General features: G+C 39.1%; 1 protein-coding gene across 5 annotated transcripts in view; it reads right to left on the bottom strand.

Annotated features, from left to right (window-relative positions):
* Positions 1–46: 46 nt before the first annotated feature.
* madd (MAP-kinase activating death domain) overlaps positions 47–22803 on the bottom strand; it is a 58418-nt gene continuing 35661 nt past the window's right edge. For 2 of the 5 annotated variants that reach the window (XM_073464931.1, XM_073464929.1), the window contains exons 19-33: positions 19337–19440; positions 19079–19162; positions 18108–18266; positions 17309–17429; positions 16168–16230; positions 13866–13986; positions 13640–13745; positions 13416–13526; positions 13223–13330; positions 12972–13136; positions 12798–12870; positions 11979–12085; positions 9003–9072; positions 5745–5791; positions 47–3399 (exon numbers count right to left, since the gene is read on the bottom strand). In XM_073464931.1, the coding sequence (XP_073321032.1) occupies positions 3286–3399; positions 5745–5791; positions 9003–9072; positions 11979–12085; positions 12798–12870; positions 12972–13136; positions 13223–13330; positions 13416–13526; positions 13640–13745; positions 13866–13986; positions 16168–16230; positions 17309–17429; positions 18108–18266; positions 19079–19162; positions 19337–19440 (1553 nt within the window). In that variant the 3' untranslated portion in view covers positions 47–3285. The remainder of the gene's footprint in view (positions 3400–5744; positions 5792–9002; positions 9073–11978; positions 12086–12797; positions 12871–12971; positions 13137–13222; positions 13331–13415; positions 13527–13639; positions 13746–13865; positions 13987–16167; positions 16231–17308; positions 17430–18107; positions 18267–19078; positions 19163–19336; positions 19441–22803) is intronic. The other 3 variants (XM_073464932.1, XM_073464934.1, XM_073464933.1) reach the window with 3 other exon arrangements.

Consider the following 22803-nt stretch of genomic DNA (forward strand, 5'->3'; position numbering starts at 1 on the left):
TCAATGTTTTTCACTTCATAAAAAGGACAACGAACTACACCCAACATTATTTGCGACAACTTTATTATATTGCCAAAGCTGTACATATTCTATAAATACTTTGTCAATATCTGGAATACTTACACCTGACATCTCATTTCATTTATTCCCTCTGGTTACAGCAGCTGGCTCGTACAATGACAGAGATGAGTGGTAATAATCCAGTTTTTAAAAAAAAATGTCCTTTTAACTTAAGCAGAAAGAGCTGTGTCCCACTCCCACCAACCAAACCAGTTTCAGAGCTGCTTCAGATCGAGTTCAGTCGTATTCACACCATCATGTCTGGTGTTATTCGTTAACGGGACATCGTCTTCTGAACATCCTACTGATTATTTTCCTCTGCGCAGTTAAATTACTCAAAATACAAGCAAGTCAGAATCAAAAAAACATCTTCCAGTGATTGAGCTGTACCGATATATATTGCTGATCTGGAGAAACTGTCCACCACATGAACGCACGTGCACACACACAAATCTACACACACGCACTCGTCAATGTGAAAGTTAATGGGTCAGCGATAGGACCAGACTCAACCGTTCTTTACCATCACAGAACAGAAACAACATTAAGACTTGACAATCTCCTCGGGGAGCAGATGACCACAGCTGTAGGCTTCAACACGTCTGAAATGATCCATCACAGGACACAAAACTGCTGCTGTGAGCTGGAACAGTTTGTACTTCTGTCACAACCCAATCTGTGACGGAGGAGGCAGGTGTTTCTCTTTGGCTGCTTATGGAGTGCACTCATAAACCTGACTCATAAACGGTGCTAGAAGTACACCATATTTTATGAATAAGTTAACTGCTTTAAGTCCTTTTATGAGCAAGAATGTGCCCCAATGTCTTCAGCTTCTCAAATGTGACATTTTTGCTCTGATATTTAACTGAATAACTTTGCATTTTGTACTGATGGTCATACAAAACAGATTTGAGTAAGTCAACATAGACTCTGGAGAACTGCAGTAGGTATTTTTAATTACTTTGTGCCCAAACGATCAATCTAATGAAATAACTGCTGGATGCAGCCTTTTGACTGCAGGAGGATGCACTGTTGCATGGATATTATGATATCATAAAACTTTATGCCTTTTAATTTTTTAATCTACACGTACAATGAGGTTGCATTTCCTGACAACCCGGGTAGTGGAAGTGACTTCAATTTTCTTTTACTTATTTTCTACCTTGATAGATTTGTTATGTGTGTGTATCATTCAGTCTTTATAACTGGTGAGGAAAAGGCCAAGGAGACGCTTTTTTTAATTTCCAGGTGCAGGTCAACAGAGGCACAGTGGAAGATAAGTCACTATTTCTGACTAAGGCCATCAGAAAATGTGACCCTGAACCTGGAAATTAAAAAAATTGATAACCTGTTTTAAAGACTGAATCACAAACCGAACTTACCACTAATGCTGCATTCAAGGAACGTCTGCAGAGTGGGAAGAAAGAAAAAACGTCCTGTTAATTCCACATCGGGACGCTCACGCATTACTCCGACATTATTTCCACTGCTATCGTTGAAGACACGTCATGTTAACAGCTGCACTGAGCTTGTGTTGTTGTGTTTAAGTATTTAAGGTGGTTCGTTAACAAGGAAAACTAGATTATAAATGTTTACTTACTGACTTTGTGCTAATATTGACAAAAGTTAAGCAGCCATTTTTCAACTTGTCTGTTGATTCGTTTGCAGTTATTTTTAAGGGGGGACCAATTTAACTGTCAATATGTGGATTATTATTGAAACGGTTTCAAATATTCAGAATCAATGATAACAATATTTTGTGGATAAAGAGATTTAAAAAAAATCCATGTAGAATACAGGTCAATATATGTACAGCATGCAATAGATTTAATATACAACATACTATTTGATACTTTAGATTGAATTATTCATAAATTGCTGACTTGTTTGAAAGACTGAGTAACATAAAAAACATCAACCATGCAACAGCGCCCCCTGCAGTCACATATTTGACAATGGTGTAACACCAGTTTGTGTCAGGTGTTTCACACAGCTTGTAGTGTGTGAGTTCAGAAGGTAAAGGTACTGTATGGTCACAGCATCTCCACCACCTGCGCTGTTTAAAAACACCTGCTGTGACATCACTGATTGGGGGCGTGGCCTGAGTGCAAAATGTTCCAAAGTTCACTCCTGTAGAGCATCACAGCAGCTGTTTGTTTTTTTCCTGTCGTTCATAGTTCAAAAGACAAACTTTAAAACAGTCGAACTCAAGTGATCGTATTCACTTCAATCAAAATGTACTATAGACAAAAAAGTTTTTTCTTACATTCGTCACCCTGTGAACGCCAGTGAACTTAAGAAAACCTGGCTCTGGCAATGGCTAACTACTTATTAAGTATTGCACATCAAGCAAATCAACAATTTGTAAGATTTTTTTTTTCCAGAGAAATGTACAGTCAATATATGTATATATTAAATAAATACTATATATAGAAATATATATAATATTTATTTTTTTATCCTCATAGTAACATGCAATTGATAACAGCAGACCACAGACGAGAAGTTTTACAGTAGAACTAGAACAGTAATTCAGCCTGGCGGGCAAGAGAACACATCTGAGAACACTCACATTATTTTAGGGTTCAAACACTTTGAGGAAGCGTTTACATGCGGTGCTCTGGTGCAGTATACAGTAGCGTTTTCAGTATGGGATGTCCTGCACTACGAGAGGGTCTCTGGATGCTTCACCAGATTCAACTTGGACAGACTGGAACTTTACAGTAACCACATATCACAGAATAACTCACACAGTCGTATGGAGACGGGGTAGGAGGGCGGGAAGCTACTCTGTAGTGACTGATCAAGGCTGTGCACGGGACCTGCATGCACTCTATGCCTCGAGGCCATCCCTCACATCTCCTCCTATCGGTAAAAACAGTTGGGTGTTGGCAGCGGGAACGATAGAAGACTTTCACACTGAGGAGAAGAGCTTGAGGAGAGTTGCATCTCCCGAGTTAAGGAGCAGGCAAACATTTAGCTAGTTGGTATGACCATCAGGACGACAGCAATGAAGAGTATTTACACGACATCACAGAGCAAACACGGCTACACAACAGGGTCGAAAAAGGGGTCTTAGGCTTGTATATACAGGAAGAGGGAGCGGGGGTTGTGTGCTTAGAGTAAAGTTAGGGATTGTCAGAAGTCTCTGGTTTTAGAGCTGAAATGCCATTTCAAGTAGAGAGGCACACCGAGGACAGAGGGGTAGAGGGTGAGGGGTGTAGACTAGCTAGGAAGGGGTCTCGGCGACAGGAGCTTGGGTTTTCCATCCGCCTCCTTCCCCTTCACTGCCGCCACGTAGGAGAAAAGGCAGAGGACGGAGTAACAGATCTGATGTGCCTGTTGAGGGAAGAAGGAACCGTGAGGAGGATGACAGTCCAGGTGTGAGGAAACATCTGTGTAGAGTTAAAGTAGCACAAGGAATAGACCTACACAAGAGGCTCCCCTCAGTCTAAATACTGCAGGAATGTGGACTGTTGGATACTTCGGTATTCAAAGGTGACCACTAATAAGTAGGGGTGTCACAATTAAAAGTACACATTTCTATTTGACTTTAAATTTAAAGTTCACAATTTCCTTTTTGATTTAAAAAATGTTTCAGCACAGACAGTTAGGACATTGTAAGACTTTCACATCTGGATTTGTAAAAGATCAACAAATGATCAGTTCTCTACCCTGACAACTGTTAACAATGACAGCTTGGCTTTATCCTGTAGTCTTTTTGCAGGTAAAGGTAAGGAAAGTGTGGATTCAACAATAAACAACAAAAGGTTGTTTGGTTCGGGAGATCGGTGTCTGAAATCTGTCCTAAGTAAGTCCTCTTCCCAAACAAATCATACAGGATCTCTGAAAAAGAAATTAAACTCAACATCTCGGACGCTGTCGAAGTTTCTTCCTGTACCAGTCAGCTTTGTGCACACAGGATAAGTATCTCAAAGTGCAGCTGTGCCATCTTTGAAGTGTAATTTATTTTTTTTCAGATGCAAGTAAGTAGTCGCTGATCCTGCTTTTGATTTCAATGATCCAAATTAAAGCACATTTTGATTGTGAATCAAAATTGTGACACCCCTACTAATAACACTATTGAGAGGTGAAGTCCTGCCCCTGCTGGTGGACGACCACAGGACCTTATTTCATAAATAATTTGTACAATAGTTTATAGCAAGAATCAAATACATTTTTAATCCCGTTTGAATTGTGTCATGAATGACACATATGATGTTCGTCAATTTAAAAAATTATTTTACAACTCAAGAAAGTCAGTTTGTCATCAAACTAATGAAATATATAAGACGTGAAAATATGTAATTATAAAGACCACACAACCAACAGTCGCATTAGTGACGTCATCTCGTTTAACATCCACCAAAACTCACAACTGAATCACTGTAGAGTCGTCCTCGTGTATTAGCTAGCTGCTCAACCTTCACATGACTTTGACTGATAAAACGACCTACCTTGTGATTTTTTTTTACTTTTTCTCAACCAAGGTGTCGGCCATGTTGGTGTTGGTAGTTACACTGATATGTTTTTGACAAACTGGGACTTTCTTGACTTGCAAACATCATATGTGTAATTCACTACACAATTCATACAGGATGGAGAAGTTATCGGTATCTGGACATTACCCACCATACATATTTTTTCTGAAATAAGGTCCCATGAGAGAAGCCAGAAGGGGAGGGACTTCACCTCTCTATGGAGTAATGTTTCTATGAGTGAGGTCCTGTTTTGTTGTATCGTGCACTCTGCAATCACGATACACATTCCTGCTGCCAGTTTCATGATGTTCTGCTGATGGTTGGTTGCAGTAAAGTGCTAAGAAGTGAAGCAATTTACCAAAGACTGCTATCAAGTAAACAAGGATGTGAACAATTTAAACTCTTTCAAAATAAGTTCTGCAAATGTTTCATAAGGGAGGAAATGCATTCAGCATGTTTGTTGGCTCTCAAGGGTAACACACTGTGTGTTTTTGTGAGAAACGCTGAATGGAAACTGAACTTATGTTTACAAGCTGGCCCCTTAACTCTGTGTAATCGTCATGCTTTATTCTTAAGTTGCACACAAATAATAAAAGCTTTTTAAAGTTACCCATTAGCTCCAGTTAGTGCTCACAACAGAATATTGCTGGTCATTAAATGTGACTCACTGTCCAGTCTCACGGCCACTAAAACTCCTTCATTTTCTCATTTAGAATTAAGCTCCGAGTTAAAGTGGAGATTCTCAGACTGCAGTCGACCTCTTTTATTCTGCAGTTTAGCTCGTAATCATTGAGACAGAGGATGAAACGACAGGGTTATAAAACTATTAGACAGGACTTTAAAACTCTAGAAAGTTATCACAGTGACTCTGCAGTCTTCTGGCTTCCGATGAGGCTCATCAGAAGCCAGAAGACTGCAGAGTCACACTCGTCAATGTATTGCCCAAACTGGATTTTTCCATCTTCGAATCAACGCTAACACCACTGCAGACCTTAAAGGCCCTGACCTTCGAAAGGTGCTGTAATCCTTTAATGACCAGAGTGAGTCAAACTGCTGCTCCACAGTGGTGTCGGTGTGATGTTTACAGACACAAACGTCAAATTTAGTGTGACACATTTCTGCCGTGCACACCTTGTGACTAACTTGTTCTCTACATGCACTGGTAGAAAAGGATTGACTCTGACAGAAGAAGCGAGGACTCACCATGGGGGTCTTGTACTTGTGGATCACCACTTCTTTAGTTTCAGGAACTATGCCGGTGCAAGAGACAAAACAAAGAATTCAAAGGCAGCAGGAACCTAAATGAGTTACTGTGGGGAGCTTTGGGGGTTACAGGGGTGAAATACAACAAGGTGTAAAATGGGATGTGGGCCAAGAAGAGTCCACCTCAACAGTCAGGAGTACGTTTGGACAGGGAGGGTGACGAGGGCAAGAGTGGCTTATCTACTTCAGGTTTAGACAAAGTTCTGCTGTTAAATCCTGGTTATGTTTAAATATTTTAAAGGGGACCTTGTGCTTTGCTTATTTTCCGTCATATACTTATAATATTACCATGTCAGATGTTCATTAACGCTCAAAGACCAGAACAGCTGCTGTTAGCTTGTTAGCTCAGTTAGCCGCGCAGTTAGCAGTCCTATTAGCTGACTCTCCCCACTAGCCCTGAAAACCTCTTTGTCCTGGCTATCTAAAGCTTCTGTGTTAGAGGTGTGAAGCAGAGTCAGTTAGCTAACAGGGCCGCTAGCTGTAGCTGCTGACTGAGCTAACTAGCTGCACAACTAACTGAGTTAACTAGATAAGCAACAAGTTAAGCTGTCTGTCCATCAGGAAATCTCCAAGACATTTTTTCAATAAAATTAGATCTGGTTTCACAAAAATCTTTGGGTGATGCCCAGGAGCGAGATTCCAGAAGTTTTCCTGATTGAAGAAAGCGGACTTTGAGGCTGACGGGCCTTAAAGAAATGGAAGATAAAACAGCTGGTTTCAGACAGAGGAAGAACTGAGGGGCTGTCTGAAGGGCCAGTATGAGACAGATAAGGAACTTTTTGAACAATGAATCATGCAAAGCTTCTATATTGGAGTCGCAGAAAAAATATATAGCTGTCAATGAGCACAATAGGTCCCCTTTAATATTATGAGTGTACGAATGGAGAGTGTCATGATTAAACTGTTCATCTGAACTGTTGGTGAGACGTTCATGGCCCAGAAAATGAACAAATAAAAACACAAATGTCTTATAACAAGAGACTGCAAGGTCATAAACTTTTAAATATGAAAAACAAAGAACACAAGAAAACAAAGGGGACAGCCTCCCCTCCCCAAACCCTTCCTCCCCTGTGAACTGAAAGTTTAAAGACATCACAGAAAAGCAGCTACAAGAGGCCAAACTCCTTTGACCCAGGACCACGTCACTGTCCACAGGACAGGTTGACTTTTCATTAGTAACTGTGAACCCATAGCAGAGATGAGAAGGCTGAGATCTGGACAGACGTGACATGTTAAATCTGCTCAACAGCCCCACCACAGATCTCCACTTTCTGAGGTACACACTATCAGAAAATGATGGACCACATGAGAGATGGGGTCTGGGGTGATCTCCGAAAATGAAAAGCAAGTGATGAAGGAAGCAGAGGAAAACTCATGGTACAAGAAAAGAAATAAAAATGACTCAATGAGAAGGATCGAGTGAGGAAATACTCTGCACAGTTTGAATAAGAAAGGAGAAAGGTGACAACACTTTACCTGCTGGAGAATGAAGGTTTTCATAGTGGCAAAGATGAGGGCAACATTACAAAAGCAGCACAGAGACACGACAGTAACCCAGCCTGGCTCTCAACTTCAACCTCTGACGATCATATACTGCACCGTCATACTGGAAGTCATCTCGTTTCACTTGTAAACTGTGTACTAACCCTTAACACTCCATCTACAGCACAAACCCTCTTTACTCTCTTCTCTCCATTAGGTGACTTGATATATCTGACTCTTTTTAATGAAGCAATCTAATAAATGAAAATATGAGCTGTAGATACTGTTGGATTTAAATCATTGTTCTAAGCATGGCTATTGCATTTGTGAAATATGTGACTGCTCAGTGTCGTAAAATCTGGTGAATTTAGATTTTTTCACTGTCAGTGTAAATAAATCAGGTGTCTTTTCTGACTATCAGACCAATGAGATAAAACTGCTGCTTATTATTTGTTGAAGTTCAATTAGTTTTAGTTTTAAACAAAACTTGATTTGATTTTGGCATCAAGTCAGAGTATTGCTTTTGTGTCTGGGACTTGCTTCTAACTTCAGGCAAAATCCTTTTTAAATCTTTTTTTATTTTTGTAACAGTTTACAAATTTGTTACATTTGTTGGGAACTATTTTCCGCTGTGGATTAATACACATTTTGGGATCTGGTGAGTGAGGATAGCATTTGTGGGATTGAGTCAAAACAAACTGCAGTGTGTGTGTTCATAGTAATGAAGGAACATGTCACCCAGTGCAACAGTGTGGTCCACTGATGTGTTTATAATACTTTAAAAACATTTATATTTTTGTGGGTTAGGGTTTGTTTTATTAACGTTTTACTGTTGGTTATAAAAACTCATCTTATTCTATTAACAGTTTATATTCTACCTTCAATAAATTTCACATGTGGTATTTCACAATTTTATTTTGGGCATTATTAGCATTATTAGCATTTGTTGCTTGTTTTATCTTTTATTATTTATCCTTCTCATGTTTAATTGGTGTCTTGTTTTTGTTTTGTTTGTTTTTTTTGGTGTGCATTAGTCATTTTTGTCAACATCCTGAGAAGTAAGTTCTATGAGACTTTGGATATTTTTGAAAATATATATAATACTATCAGCTAACTTAAAGTCCTGTAAAGTCTATTTTATTTTTTAGTATTTTATATTTAATATATCATGATATATGCTCACATTAAAAAACAGAAGAATTTCTACTTTTCTCAAAAGTTTTCGATTTTAGATCAAATCCTGTTTCACCTTCACAATTTAAAGGGTTACTGATACTTACTTTGATTAGATTTTATTTCGTTTTAATGTACAATAAGTTATGTGACAACCTCCAACATTTCTTCTGATGGAACATTGTAGTGTTAATTTCTTCTTGTGCCTTTTTGTTGTAAAATGCAAAAATATGTGAAAAAGGCATCAAGACTCTGTGTCCTCACATTTTCTTTTACACTTAAACACTATTTTCCTCACCAGCTCCAACCATCTTTATCAGATAAATAAAACGTGCTCTTAACTCCGAAGCTACTGTGTGATTTAAAGAAAACTACGTCCTCTGAAGAATTCATCACCTACAGACATCAGTGTCTCAGAGCTCCTTTAGGAGAGCGAGTATCCAATTTAGGGGACCCTTATTAGCTCTCATCAATACATTTGCCATGGCGCTGAGTTACTGCCGTGCCAAGTACAGGCCTAGAATCAATAGATGGTGTAATTACCAAATTCCTCCAGGACAAAGACTCCCTTCACTGTATTGCACTTTTTAATGTGACTCAGCTCTATGAAAACCTAAAAACAAACAAAAAACAAACAAAAACAAGACAGAACATTATTAACTCAACAACACTGGATGAAAAGTAAACACTTCATATTTAAAAATTAACCATGTTAAACTTGTTTTATTCAGTGTGAAAGGTAAAAATAAAACAACTACACATGGAATGCAAGCTTTTTAACAGCTAACCAAAGAAAAGAAAAGCATACTATGAGAAGTTTCCATGATCAAACGCATACATGGGCGACGGTTAAATGAGGAGAAATGCATTTAGTCTGCTCAAAGCTCCAAACTAATTCAACATGACTTGTATATCCAAACTGGAATAATTTATCGTTATATTTAGATGTAAACAGCAGAGGTAGTTCAAAAAAACACATTTCTTTTAATGCTCAGGGATGCAATATGAGCCCATATGATGCATACATGGAAGTTCCATATAAAAATGTAGACAAGGACACAAAATTAGATTTGCCAAACAGCTACGACAGGTTAAAGAAAAGATAGAGAAATCAAAAAGGAAAACCCAATAAGATGTAACTGCTAATAAGCAAACACAGCAGAGGTTGTGTACCTTCCGCTCCTTGCAGGGGGAGAGAGCATGGGAGAGAAATGGTTTGGATTATTATCGGACAGAAGAGCACAAACACTCGACGACACTCCTCCGAGAGGGCGCTATCCACAGGAGCCTCGTAGTGATTCAAATCAAGAATCTAGCTAAAGTAGTTACCAGAGCCAATAAGAAAAACCCGTCACAGCCCCAAAGACTTCTAAAATAGGAGAGAAAAAATAAACGAGGTGTAGAGGTTTGACTAGGGTATTGAGAGCTGGATTCACCTTTGTTTTCCCGGACTTTAAACATCTCAGTCCCCCAGAGCCCTCCATGCCTCCTCCTCCAGCAACAACGGCTGGCACCAAAACCACTTGCTCACACAGCAGAAAAGATAAATGAGGGCAGTCACCAATGGACAGGAAGTCCCGATGCTACGGTGTATAATGTCACCTCTGACACCATCTCACCCCCAACTCAGTGCTCACTCACTGAAATACTAAATCCTGAATAATGCTGAATGCTGAATAAACTCCTGCTGAGGGTTTGTTGACATCGTTCCTCTCAAATACCATGAAAACTTTTCATGAGCTGAACTGAAAATACTTCCAATCTAACAACTGCAGCCAAGCTGATAATGACATTTGTTTATTCTAAAAGTGTGGCGCATCTTTGAGAAACTCATATCTCAGGTTAATTGTATTTTTCTTGTCTGGTAATGAAAAAGCTTTTCCAAGTGTGACACTCTACCCCCTTTGCAATATGAGTCGCAAAAATTAAACTTGAGTTTAAAGAGCCTGAGGCTGATAAAGCAGAAGCAGCAGGAAAAAGCAGTAATTATAACTGTGTTACAGTGAAGGAATCTCCAAGTTGAAGGGTCAATTTACCCAAATCATAAAAATACATTATTTCTGGCCAAGCAGTGAGTTTTGGTTTTAAAGAGAACTGGAATAGATTTAAAAAAAAAAAAAAGATTTAAACCTGTATTGAGGAAAAACAAGCCTCAAACACAACACTGACACAATCACCTTTTAATTTGTTCCCAAGTAGTTGCTCATTTACGCATTCGGCAGACATAATACTGAGCAACATTGTCATTATTTGAAGTCACGTTTCTGACAATTAGATATATCTAAGCCCAATATTGACTGTCCTTTGAGCTCCCCTTTGTTCTTTAGCTGCTAAATAATGCTAAAAAGATGCTAAATGGTACTTGCTTACTGAGTCTGTCTGCTGTCTGGTGCAGGACAGTGGGGTACAGTGGGCTTTAGGGGGAGAAAGCAAAGCTATGAGAACACTGACGTTACGGGACGGTATTCAAAACGATGAGTTGAAAGTTTCTAAAAGGGTCTGTAGAGCTCAGAGGAATCTGTGGGTTCATGAGTCTGACTTTGAGACACAGTTAATACATAAATATTAATCATAACAGATTTAAAGTCCAATTGAAATTACCACTAAAAGTGAAGTGAGAAGATATTTTTCATTCTTAAAATTTGGGTGAACTGACCCTTCAAATTACTTCTGTTGTTGTGAAATCATTTTGAAGAGGTCTGATGAGTTACTCTTTGGTAGCACGTCTCTTTTGTTTTCTTGTTTTTAATATGCCTCATGAGTATAAAGTGTCTGTCAGCTGCAGTGGGTTCCTGATCTTTCAGCACGGTCACTTCTCCAACTATCACGTACAGCTCATTGTTCAATCACAGCTCCACATTCTAACGAACCTGAAGAAAAAAAACAACTCCAACTATGACTACCTGCGCAGGTGTGAAGACAACACATGGCGATGTTCAAGGGTCCAAACTTAAATGTGGAAGTTGCTATTAAAATAGCCAATTATTAATGAAAAGTCTTTTTCTCAAGGTCATCCGTCTTACCACTGATGCACAACACACACACATTAACACTTCATCTCCTCCCACACAGTATATGAACAATGAGGTTCCAGTACCATGGATGTCAAAACAAACTTGTGTGGAAGGATGTGTTAATACTGTTTGTGGGAAACGCATGCATATGAACACACACACATACACAAACAAACAAACAAACAAAAACACAAACTGAAAAAAGCAAATCCAAAAAAGCAAAAGCACAAACAGGAATTCTTCCTCTACGGGACAAACATCAGGTACGATTAAATGCCAATCAAACATTTTGTCAATCATCGCTAATATTTTGACTACTGAGATTTGTTTTAATGACAATAGAGGAAGATGTCACAGGATGAAAGGAAATGATGCAAACAGGAGAGATGAGCAGAAGGGTGGACAGAAGGACGGGATGAACTCTGAATCGTCATGAGTGATTTTTATCGTCATGCCTTTGTGTGAGATGAAGAGCAGTTTCTCTGCTGTGGTACTGGCCTCTTACCTGGCTGTGCATGAATTTAAGGTTGATTCCTTCCAGTGTGACCTGCAGTAGTCCACCTTCACCAGTTTTCATGTCCTGGACGGGGAACTCTCCGCCCAGCTCTGGACCTGAAGGAAACCACAACTGAGTTTACAGCTAGTATAGATAATACATCCCCCCCAAAAAAACATCAAATTTAACAGGCTAACAAAAAGAAAACTTTACACACTGCTAGCATGTTGGCAGGAATGTTTTAAACCAACTACAAAGTACCAGGATGATAAGAGAATTGTCAAAAGGACAAAGAACATCAGGAGTGTGATGACGCTTGTTTTCTGTTCATTACTGTAGCTTCAGTTTGGTATGACAAGTACGAAAGAAAGAGCCAAAATACGTAATAATAAAAGTACGAAAGAAAGAAAGTACGAAAGATGAAAATATGAAATGTTATTTCAAAAAACAGTGTGTGTCCAGCAAACACAAACATACAAACACACTCGCACACACACCCCCTCCCTGAAGAAGAATGATGATAAAGGACTTTGGAGAACCTGGCTTGCTGTATTGTTTGTAAAAGCTGAGCTGACGTTCTTGCACATGCACACCCAAACTTTTAGGACCATGGGTATGGCTTCAGACACAGAAGGAAGGAAGGAAGGAAGGAAGGAAGGAAGGAAGGAAGGAAGGAAGGAAGGAAGACAGGAAGGAAGACAGGAAGGAAGGAAGGAAGGAAGGAAGGAAGGAAGGAAGGAAGGAAGGAAGGAAGGAAGGAAGGAAGGAAGGAAGGAAGGAAGGAAGAAAGAAGAGGACATAGGCTCAGCCTCCTCACTCCCTCCGTACCTGGTTTAATGCTTTGCTGTCTCGCTGCAGCTCTTTCCATACTGTCTTTAACACAGTAGTAGAGTTCACGACACTAGAAAGCAAAGAGTAAAGTCATTTTTTTGTGTTCTATTTTATGTTCTCTGAAAAATGAATAAAAGCACAGGCTGCAGAGAGAGAGAGGCAGTTTCTGACCTTTTTGGTATAGAACTTGTTGAGCTGTGTCTCTTGGCCGTTGCGTCTCCAGAGACACAGCACCTTGGTCTTGGGACAGTAAGTCATGTTGATGAGCTTCTCGTACCACCAGCGTTCGTAAACTGTGCCGATGTTGCTGCGCAGGACTATACAGTCATCACACACCTGAAGAAATAGAGTTTAATATTAGTAAAATGAGCACCAACATGACATAGTCACAGATGCAGGTAAAGGAAGTACACTCTGCGTACCTCCATGAAAAAGATGTCTCCTGTGGTGTCAGTGCCAGCATGTACAACAAATGTTTGCTTCTTGATGTGACGACTTCCACTGGGCCTGATGGGAAGCTCACGGCCATTCTATAAAACATAATTAGGTCCAAATAATTACAAAAGGATGAATAGAAATTGAACTAACTACATTTAAATTAAGCCAGATATTCACCATGTTGGCCAGTTTGTCCAATATCTCATTGATCTCTTGGCTGTATGTGAGGCCGATGTGGGACTTCCCCATCAGACGCCTCACTTTCTTCCTGATGTCATTTTTGTTCAACTAAAACAGACAAACACATCCACATAAAGTCGAGAGGTACAAACAATGTCAAATCTGACATTAATCAACAATTATGGTGTCACATGAATAACACGACAAACAGGCCTCCGTACTTTCATCATTAGCATGTATGCAATCATGTTGTGCAGCAGAGTGGCCAGAAGTCGGTCTTCATCATCCTCCAGACGCTTCCGGTCATGATCTCCTAATGACAAGTATCTGTGTTGACAAACACAAGACAGAAAAGCAAGTATTAACAGTCCAGGACCAGAATCACTAAATTATCCAGTGACTGTGACAAAATGTATGCATGACAGATTAAATAAAGCCATGTTGAACCTTTCAATCATCTCCTGGGGTCCCTGGTCCATCCCCATCCCCTCACGCTCCAACATCACAGCGTCTAAGTAGGCATCCTCCCAGAACTGCAGCTGGTCCCACAGTGTGGAGCGCTCCTTACCTGAACACATGAGACAGGACACATGTAGCTTCTACAATGTACAAAGCTGCACAACTTCAACACCATACACAGCCACAAGCATACAATCTAAGTTCTAAATATGTAACTTATTTTAAAAAAAATGCTATTTTATTGGAGGAGTTGGCAATATAAATTGCATATCCAACTATTATACTTTGGCAGCAAGTTACTACAAGAAGTAATGAAGTACTTATATTGCAACATTTTACTGAAGCTCTCCATTTTAACTGCTGTCAGAAGATGAACAAGCAGTGCACAGTCTTAGTCATGCAGGGAAACAACAGTAAGTCAGTTACACAGGGAGGTCTGTGATGAAGCTCACAACTAACAGGTAACAGGCTAACAAACAGGCTGCAAATAATTATTTTCATTATCGATTAATCTGCTGATTATTGTCACAATTAACTAATTCATTGTTTGTTCTAAAAAGTCAAAACAACTTGAAAAATGGTCATTGAAATTTCATAGAGCCAACAGTTACATCTTCATCTTGCTTCCTTTGTCCCACCAACAACTGTCTAAAACCCAAAGACTTTTCATTTACTGTCATAAATGACAAAGGAAAGAAGCAAATCCTCACATTTAAGAAGCTGGAACCTGCAAATGTTTGACATTTTTGTTTGAAAAATTATTTAAAAGAATAATCAATTATCAAAATATTGTTCCTTTCAATCAGCTAATCTACCACCAGGGCCAATAAAACCTTCACTTGGATTTTTTTGATTGATTGATTAATTAATTAACTGCCCACCTCTACTGCCCACCTCCGTGGAAATTTGTTTTGTTTTGCTTTTCCCAACAGCGAAAGTACATACAGTACACTACACACAGCACAACACAACATTAAAAACATACAAAATATACAACATACAATTGTGCAAATGGGAAGGTAGCAGCTAACAGGTTATACAAATGATACCAAAAAGCAATTGTTTCTTGATGCAAAAGCATTCTGTGTTCAATGCCTGTCTGGCATAGAGAATTAAAGATGTCTTTTATATGTTCTTGCTGGCCCCTGGGACCCTAAATCGACAAGTACAGTGACTATGACTGAAGTATCTGTAGTTGAATGTTTATTCTCTCTGTGTACACCCCTGTCAATATATGGCTGCCAGTTCCTTTCACTGAAACACTCAGGTTGCCGTACCAAGCTGTTATGTTAAATGACAAAATGCTTTCAACCAGGCTCCTGCATGCCATTTTAAGTATGAGCTGGCTAACAGTAAAGCTCCTCAGCTTCTAGATAAGAAACAATCATTGACTGGCTCTCTTTAAAATGCTCTTCGAGATCTCATTAAAAGTCAGAGTCTGATCAATGATTGTGGCCAAGCACTTCAAATGTTCGACTCTTCTACAGGCCGGTTATAGAATGTGACAGGGAGGATGTTACTGGTTCCACTTATAGCTGTTCTTTTTTATTTAAAGTGCCATTATTGCATTTACAGAGATGTCGGATGCTGGCTTTAAGTGCCGCTATTTGTGAAGTTACTGGAATTACAAGTTAATGTGGACTGGGGAAATTACATTTTCTTCTTCCTCGAATTTAAAAACAAAGTTGTGAATAGTCACAAAATAATTTATAATATAAAACAGAAAGGCGTGACATAAATTATTTTTACAGGATGCAGAAGATGAATAAAATATTTCACTTCATCCACTTTGTCCCCACCTCATCCTGCAGAAGCTTATTGAAAATCTTGACATTTCCCAATATTATTTACCAGCTGGTGGCTCATATTAGTGTACTTAACTCATAATTACGCTTCTGGCAGCACTCGAAGGCGCTCATCCCATATGCAAACCCAGGGAATGTTAAGCTTCTAGTTCAACATGAAAGTAAGTCAGAAAACTAGTTGAAAACGCAGGTGAGCAGACATTAAAATAAATGTTAACAGAGCAAAGTGAGCGGAAATCACACACATGTTGCCGTCTTTGATCTCTGTGAGAGAAAACTAAGGCTCAAGTCTGCAGGATTGCTTATATTTTCCCTCCTTACCTCATGTTCAGAAACACACAGATGTGCTCACCAATGCACAGAGAAAACCCACATCACATCAAAGATTGAACAGAGCTACTCCATGTGAACAATGGACACACCTCCCCGCACACACTCACACACATATGTACAGGAAAAGGGCAAAGGCAAGAGATTAGCCCTACTTAGAGAAAAGGTTTCCATGGCAGCATCCTCTAGTTGATCCCAAACGGAGCTCTTATCGCGGCCTGGAAGAATTTCCCAGGAGGAGCAGCAGGAGGGACGACAAGCAGCGAGAGCAGGAGGGGGTTAGGCGAGGAAGAGGTGAGAGGGTTTAATGGCAAAAACAAGAGCAGAGCGAGCCGAGAACCACACCAGAGAAACAAAAAACCAGGACCAAGACATATCACGTTCATTTAAACACTAATTTATAGCTTGCCCTTATACGCAGGTTGTAATTTTTCAAAAAACAGGTTTAGCCAATAGTCTTGTTCCTGCTAATTGTGGTAATGAGGCTGAATGTTTATCAACTGCTTATATATGATATTGACTTTGAGTCCTTATTGTTTTTACATATTTAAAGACGTTAGTTTATTTAATTATTGCAATTTGTTTTGTTAAACGTACGATTACAACTAAACACCAGTAATTACTCTGCAACAGATGCAGTCATGTCTAACCATAATGAAAATAAATATTCCTAAAAGAAGCAACCCAGCATTATTTCTTCTATTTCATCCTTTCCTTTAATGTTAATCCTGTTTTCACATGCTTATATTTTTAAATTTTGCCAAACCTCACAGAAAGCAGTGAATATAACTGTTAATTCTTCACTATGTAAAATTACATAGAGTTACATCAGATAATAAACATCAGGGTATAACCTTTCACCTTTTAACAAAGTTCAGTTCACCATTTCATAATAACCATTACACTACTTCTGTGTAATCACATGTCTGACTTCTGCTTTAATAAAAATAATTGTTTCCAGGGTTAGTGAAAGTTCACCGTGGTCACATTAATAGTAACAGTGACTTCACTCACTACAACTTGCACAAGTTGTAGTGAGTGAAGGGTCACAACATGTAGCAATAGTTTTATTAGTGGATGTTCTTTTTATATTTAAGGTTGTTTGGCTCGAATGAGTTTCTGTGACAAAAGTAATGTTAGTAAAGCAAAGCTGTGACAACAATTTAGTGACAGACAAAGTAAGGAAACACTTAAAATAAGAAAATAATTCATCGCATCACACAGGAACGATAAACGTGAGCTGTTTGACAGCACTGCAAGAGGAAGTAGAGAAGTGAAGTCGAGAGCAGAACATACCCAGCAGGCCTTCACACAGGTAAATCCTCATACTGATGTCCTCCATTGGCTGTGCCGGCGGCCCCTTCGCCATAGCATGTACATGATCTTTTGCACCTGGTTTCAGAGTGTGGGTCTTTCCCTGTGGAAATGGGACAGGGTCAATGCTTGTGAACTGTCAGCGACAGTAGAACAATGACTAAAATTACAGTTTTATCTGTTTTTGTCCTTTTTTCAGCATCATCCTACTGTAAATAATTCAGATCAAATACTGTTCCTAACGATAGTCTGGCTCTAGAAATATCAACTCTGTGACAGATGGGCGACGAAAGTGGAAGAGGAAGCGTTTGAATTGATTTAAGATATTAATCTAGACAAAGTAGTTCCTTAGCACAATTCATCAATAATTCAATAAAGACAGCTTCACTTTATACATAATTGTTGTCTGTAGTTACTAATGAATCAATAACAAAACCACTACTAAAACTAAATGTATGCAGCCAGTAACAAATCATAATGCTATTAAAGATAGAAATGCTTTTTCAAACTATAAAACAAAATAAACTTGCATATCGTGTATACATTTAAAACTTCTGATAGTCACTGTCATCAGTGGGAAAACTAGTTGTCTACATAAAAGAACTACAGAACTGATGTTAACTTGTGTTTCTATGTTGTGGAAAACTTATCTGCAGTCTTCTACTTTTTGTAGTATGTGTGGGACGTTTGAAGTAAATAGTGTCTGTTTAAGTTGGCTATTATTTAAAGTAAGAACTATGCTCTACATATATAATTTACTTATAGTGGGTTAAATACTTACAAATACTGTGCTGGTGGCTGGATTGGTTTCAATCTCACTGTCGGAGAGAGTCCCTCTGGACTGATTTAAATGAGGAGCAACTCTTCCACCGAGGCCGTCTCCTGCTGTGCTGCTCAGGTCACTGTCAGCTCCAAGAGTCTCTCCAGAACTATTGCTTATCTAAAATAAAATAAAAATCCAGGTGTAAGAACAAAACGCAAGTGGTGTTTCACATGCAGACATGCTTTTGGTGACAATGAAATGTGATCAAATAATTTGAAATAACCTTATTACACACAGTGACAGTGTGTATGTAATGTATTCTCTAGCAGCTTGATCCAGCTCCTCACTGAAGTTATATGATTTTTACACTACATGACATTGTGTAAAACAAGACTCCATGTTTTTACAGGTGATAATGTCTTGCCTATTCCCTATGTCTATATGACTTTATGTGAAGCTCTGATAAAGCACTGAAATGTTACAAATAAAGGGAGTGAGTGATGGACAGTGTCCAGGAGTGTTTTCTTACAAAATTTCTTAAAATTCAGCCTGATAAATTTTAGGGTTTTCACCAGAATTTAAATAAAATTCTATGGATTTAAACAATATAAGGCTACACATCATGGGTTTATAATGACTGGCACTTGCTTACTGGTAAAGTTTAAGAAGTTACAAGCAGATATACAGTACATACTGTATGAAGCTATATGCAGTTATAACCTTATAATAGTAACACCAACTTCCTAGGCTTTAAACAGAGGGTACTATCAATGATGTGTCCCATTTGTGAACAACACTGCAAAACACCACCCATTATTCTTATTTCTCCTTTTTTTCCTTTTTTTTTTTAAGGGAAACAGATGATAAAACAGACTATAAATGGTCTAAACCAAATATATCATCCTGGCATCTGCAGGTAAAACTTTGAAGTACCATGTAGCTGGAAAAGGCAGGAAAAGTGCAGAATATCTGAGTTGGCTGTGCCCTACCACTGTGCTAGCCTCTGAGTCCTGGCTGGTGCTTCTTGTCAGGATCGGTGGCTCTGAGCTCGTTACAGACTCTGTGTCGCTCTTCTGTAAACCCCAAAAAATAGAAAAGTCAGTAACAGACAGTAAAAATGAGCTGCACACCATTAGCAGTTTTTAACATTCAAACACCAACACCATAGACTGTTTAGCACAACAGACTCCGGGGAAGGCCAAAAGGCTGTAAATCATGAACTGGACACTGAAACTGAAGGTACAAACCTGAGATCCAGATGTGACACTGAGGCCACTGTCAGCACTGATCTGTGACTTCTTCTCCTCTGCATCAGTCACCTGGGGGCGCTGCTGCTTTGCTCCTTCAGACCCTGAAGGACAGATGTGATTATCAGCATGTATTCAGAAAAGTACGACATCTTCTTGCCTTACTTAGAGCCGCCTCACTCAAAGCCAACACAGCACAGCAACACTGATGCTACGTCCATCTAAAGTGCCAAAGCCTCGTTTTTAACACAGCAAAAGCATAAATATAAGACTACCTTATTCATGTTTGTGAAATGAATATTACCTCTAAGACTCAGAGCCTTAAGCTGCCTCTAGCTAAAAATACAGGGTGGCTATAGTAAATCTAATCTAAAGAGGAAAGAAAACTTGTTTCATAATTTTTTTCACAACTTTCTGTATAAAGTACTGCAGCAAAATTGAGTAGTAACAGATGAAGCTTTCAAAGACCAGGCAGAGAAGTTACAAAGGGTCAAGCAGAGAGTGCCATAAAACTGGGGGGGAAAGTTACAAAAGAAAACAAAACTGCACGAGCGCGACATTAATTCTCAAGTCAATGCTGCAAATGTGGCCAAAGTTACACCAAAACCACAAACAGACACAGGCAGTTAGGCATGCAGACAAACTGATGGACGGTAAAGGAGACATTTTCTGTTTCAAGTGTGATTTGTACTTCGTTATTTATCACCGCATGTGGTGACAAGTGGATCCTGACACTTCCTTGTTTGTTGTGTCACTTAACGTTTGCAAACTATTTAGTAAAGCCTCAAAATGTGCCAGCAACTACAGAATATTGGCTGTCGATACACAGTTTGAAGAAAGCCACTTGAAACTGGAAAAAACAGTTAAAAGAGCAGGACAGGGCAGCAGGTATTCATTTCTTCTCGTCTTGATGCGGGGTGTCAAGGGGAAAAAAAAAACACACTGGAAAACAAAATGACACATTGCTTGAGCTAAAGCCAGTGAATAAAACATAAAATTCCCATTTTTTTTTATAACAATAACTCTTAAACATTTGCAATTATTTTAAATGTAACAAATTAAATAATGTTAAAAAAAGAATAAAAAACTTTTATACAGCACTACTTTCCTACACGTGCTGGCTTCTACAGTATGTTATGCATCCCACCTAGTGAGCTACAGCTATTAGGCTAACAAAGCTGAGGTCATTACATACTGTATCATTGGAAAAGCTAGCATTCACTGTAGTAATGCCTGCTGGAAGAACTTACCCATCTCAAGTCTTGATGAACTAAAACAAGGGTGTAAATTCTCACAGCACCATGTTTGTAAGAAATTCTATGACCCTGTTTTTCATACAGCAAACACAAAATTACAAAAAATACAAAATGTAATACCACTAGAGGATACCAACACTACTGCATATAAGTAATGATAATCCAGTGTACCAAACTAGAAAATCAATAAAATCTTAGCTGAAATCACCCTGATCCACATCTCATTTGTAGGGCATAATAGAGAGCTGCAGGAATGAGTCCTGAAACCTGAAATGTCAAAGCATTTTGCACTTCCGGCTCCCTCGTCTCAAACTTAATGGGTTTTCTGAATGGGTTTTCAGTTACAAAAGACCTGAAAAAGGTCTGTGGTTAACACAAGCTTAAGAGATTTTCACATTTTGTTCTACAACAGTAAATACCCCACCTGTGAATTAAAAAGTGTTTACATGTATCAGAAAAGTTGGTTGCTGACAAGTGGCTAAATGAGTCAACAGAAGTTGTCGGGGACTCAGAGAATCATCTACTCACTAGTCCATCTTTACAGGCTGACTTTAGTTGCGAACTCTAACTTTACAACTCGTCGAATGACCAATTTATAGTAAGTGTAGGTGAAGTTGAAGTCACGCGACCACAATGCAGTTTGTTTATATAGCCCAACGTTAGCTTTTTACTTAGCGATTGCAATTACACTTCAAAAATCATAAAAGTGGTGTTCATTTGTGAAGATTATCTTACTTGTGAGTATCATTAGCTTGTGTTTGCCACAGAGCTTATTTTCTGCAATAATCCAAAATCCAATTCAAAAATCCCATAAGGCTTCTTAGTGAGGGAACCAGGGCGATGCTAACTTCCAGGTTTAGCCTGCAAAATTACGACATCCCTGCAGCACTCTATCAAACTACTATAACAATCTTGATCTTGGTCTCACATCAAGACTCTTAAACCTATTTTTTATATCTTATTGGGAGCACTCCTTTTTATTTATTCAGTAAAAAAAGACACTGGATAGTTTGAAAAGGTGGGGAGAAGGGGGTAGAAAAAGGTCAACAGCTGAACACCCCAATCCTTTTTCTTTTCTTTTCCCTTTTTTTTGGTGTGTGAAAAGTCTCTTACTCTGTGGTTTTTCCATAGCTTTTTGCTTATCCTGGTGCTTGCTCCACAATTCTACCCAAGATGCATTGCAAGCAAGGAGAGAAAGACAGAGAGAGAGTCAGAGAGCTGGTTGAAAAGGCATGTATGGTGGATGAGCATTGAAATCAAAACAAAAACAAAATAAGCATTGAGAATCTGTCATTATTGAATGAAGGTGTTTTGTAATGTTTGCATGTAGCTGCACTTCAATCTGGACAAAAAAAGTATGTTGTTGATTTGATTGGATCCACTGTGTGTAACAGCTACTAAGGTAACATTACAACACACCCAGAGCTCCTGGCCCAAAGTCCTGGAGAGCCACACAGTGACGTCAGAATGAGCTTTGGCTCTGACCATTGGATACCGACTGCATTTGTCTGGCTCTCCAGAGCAAAGGTGAGAGAGAAAAAGGTTGATTCGGAAATAAGAGCATGGGATGGGGTTGAGAGGCCGACTAGCCAGCAGGTGAAATGGAGCAGTTGCAGAAGCCGGGATGCAAGTCTCAAAGCATTCTGTAGAATTGAAGGTGCAACTTCTAACAGGAAAAGAAGGGGTGCGGGTAAGAGAGGTGTCAGGGTGGTTGACTGAAAATGTCCCCCGTACACAGACCCAGAGTAATTAAGCCATAAAGAGATTATAAAAGAATTGTAAGTACGTTGGTTCTTTAGCGACCAATAGAAAACACTTTCTGCAGTGAAATTTGTCTCTTTACTGGGACTGTTTACTGGGGAGCGATGCTTCCACCCTCCATGCTGAGAGCAAAGGGAGCTGCCATTTACTACAGCACGCCTCGCAGAAACCTGCAGTAAAGGCAAAGACGAGCACCGATTTGACTATCGATGCGCATACCTCTGGTTTCCCTCGTCCACTACTGCAGATTTAGGTATTGGAAGACCAAAAGAAAGACATGCAATCAAGGTGCTAAGAGGCTGACAACACAACTCCAGAGAGGAGGCAAACAGGGGCACAGATGTTTCAGGAAGGGGAGACAAACACACGCAGTCCAGCCTGGAAAACAGGGAAATATTCCAGACACTTTTCAAGGCTACTTCATATTTGAAATGAGAACATGTTTTATGT

This window comes from Pagrus major, chromosome 4 (assembly GCF_040436345.1).
Source record: "Pagrus major chromosome 4, Pma_NU_1.0".
NCBI classification, from domain to species: Eukaryota; Metazoa; Chordata; class Actinopteri; order Spariformes; family Sparidae; genus Pagrus; species Pagrus major.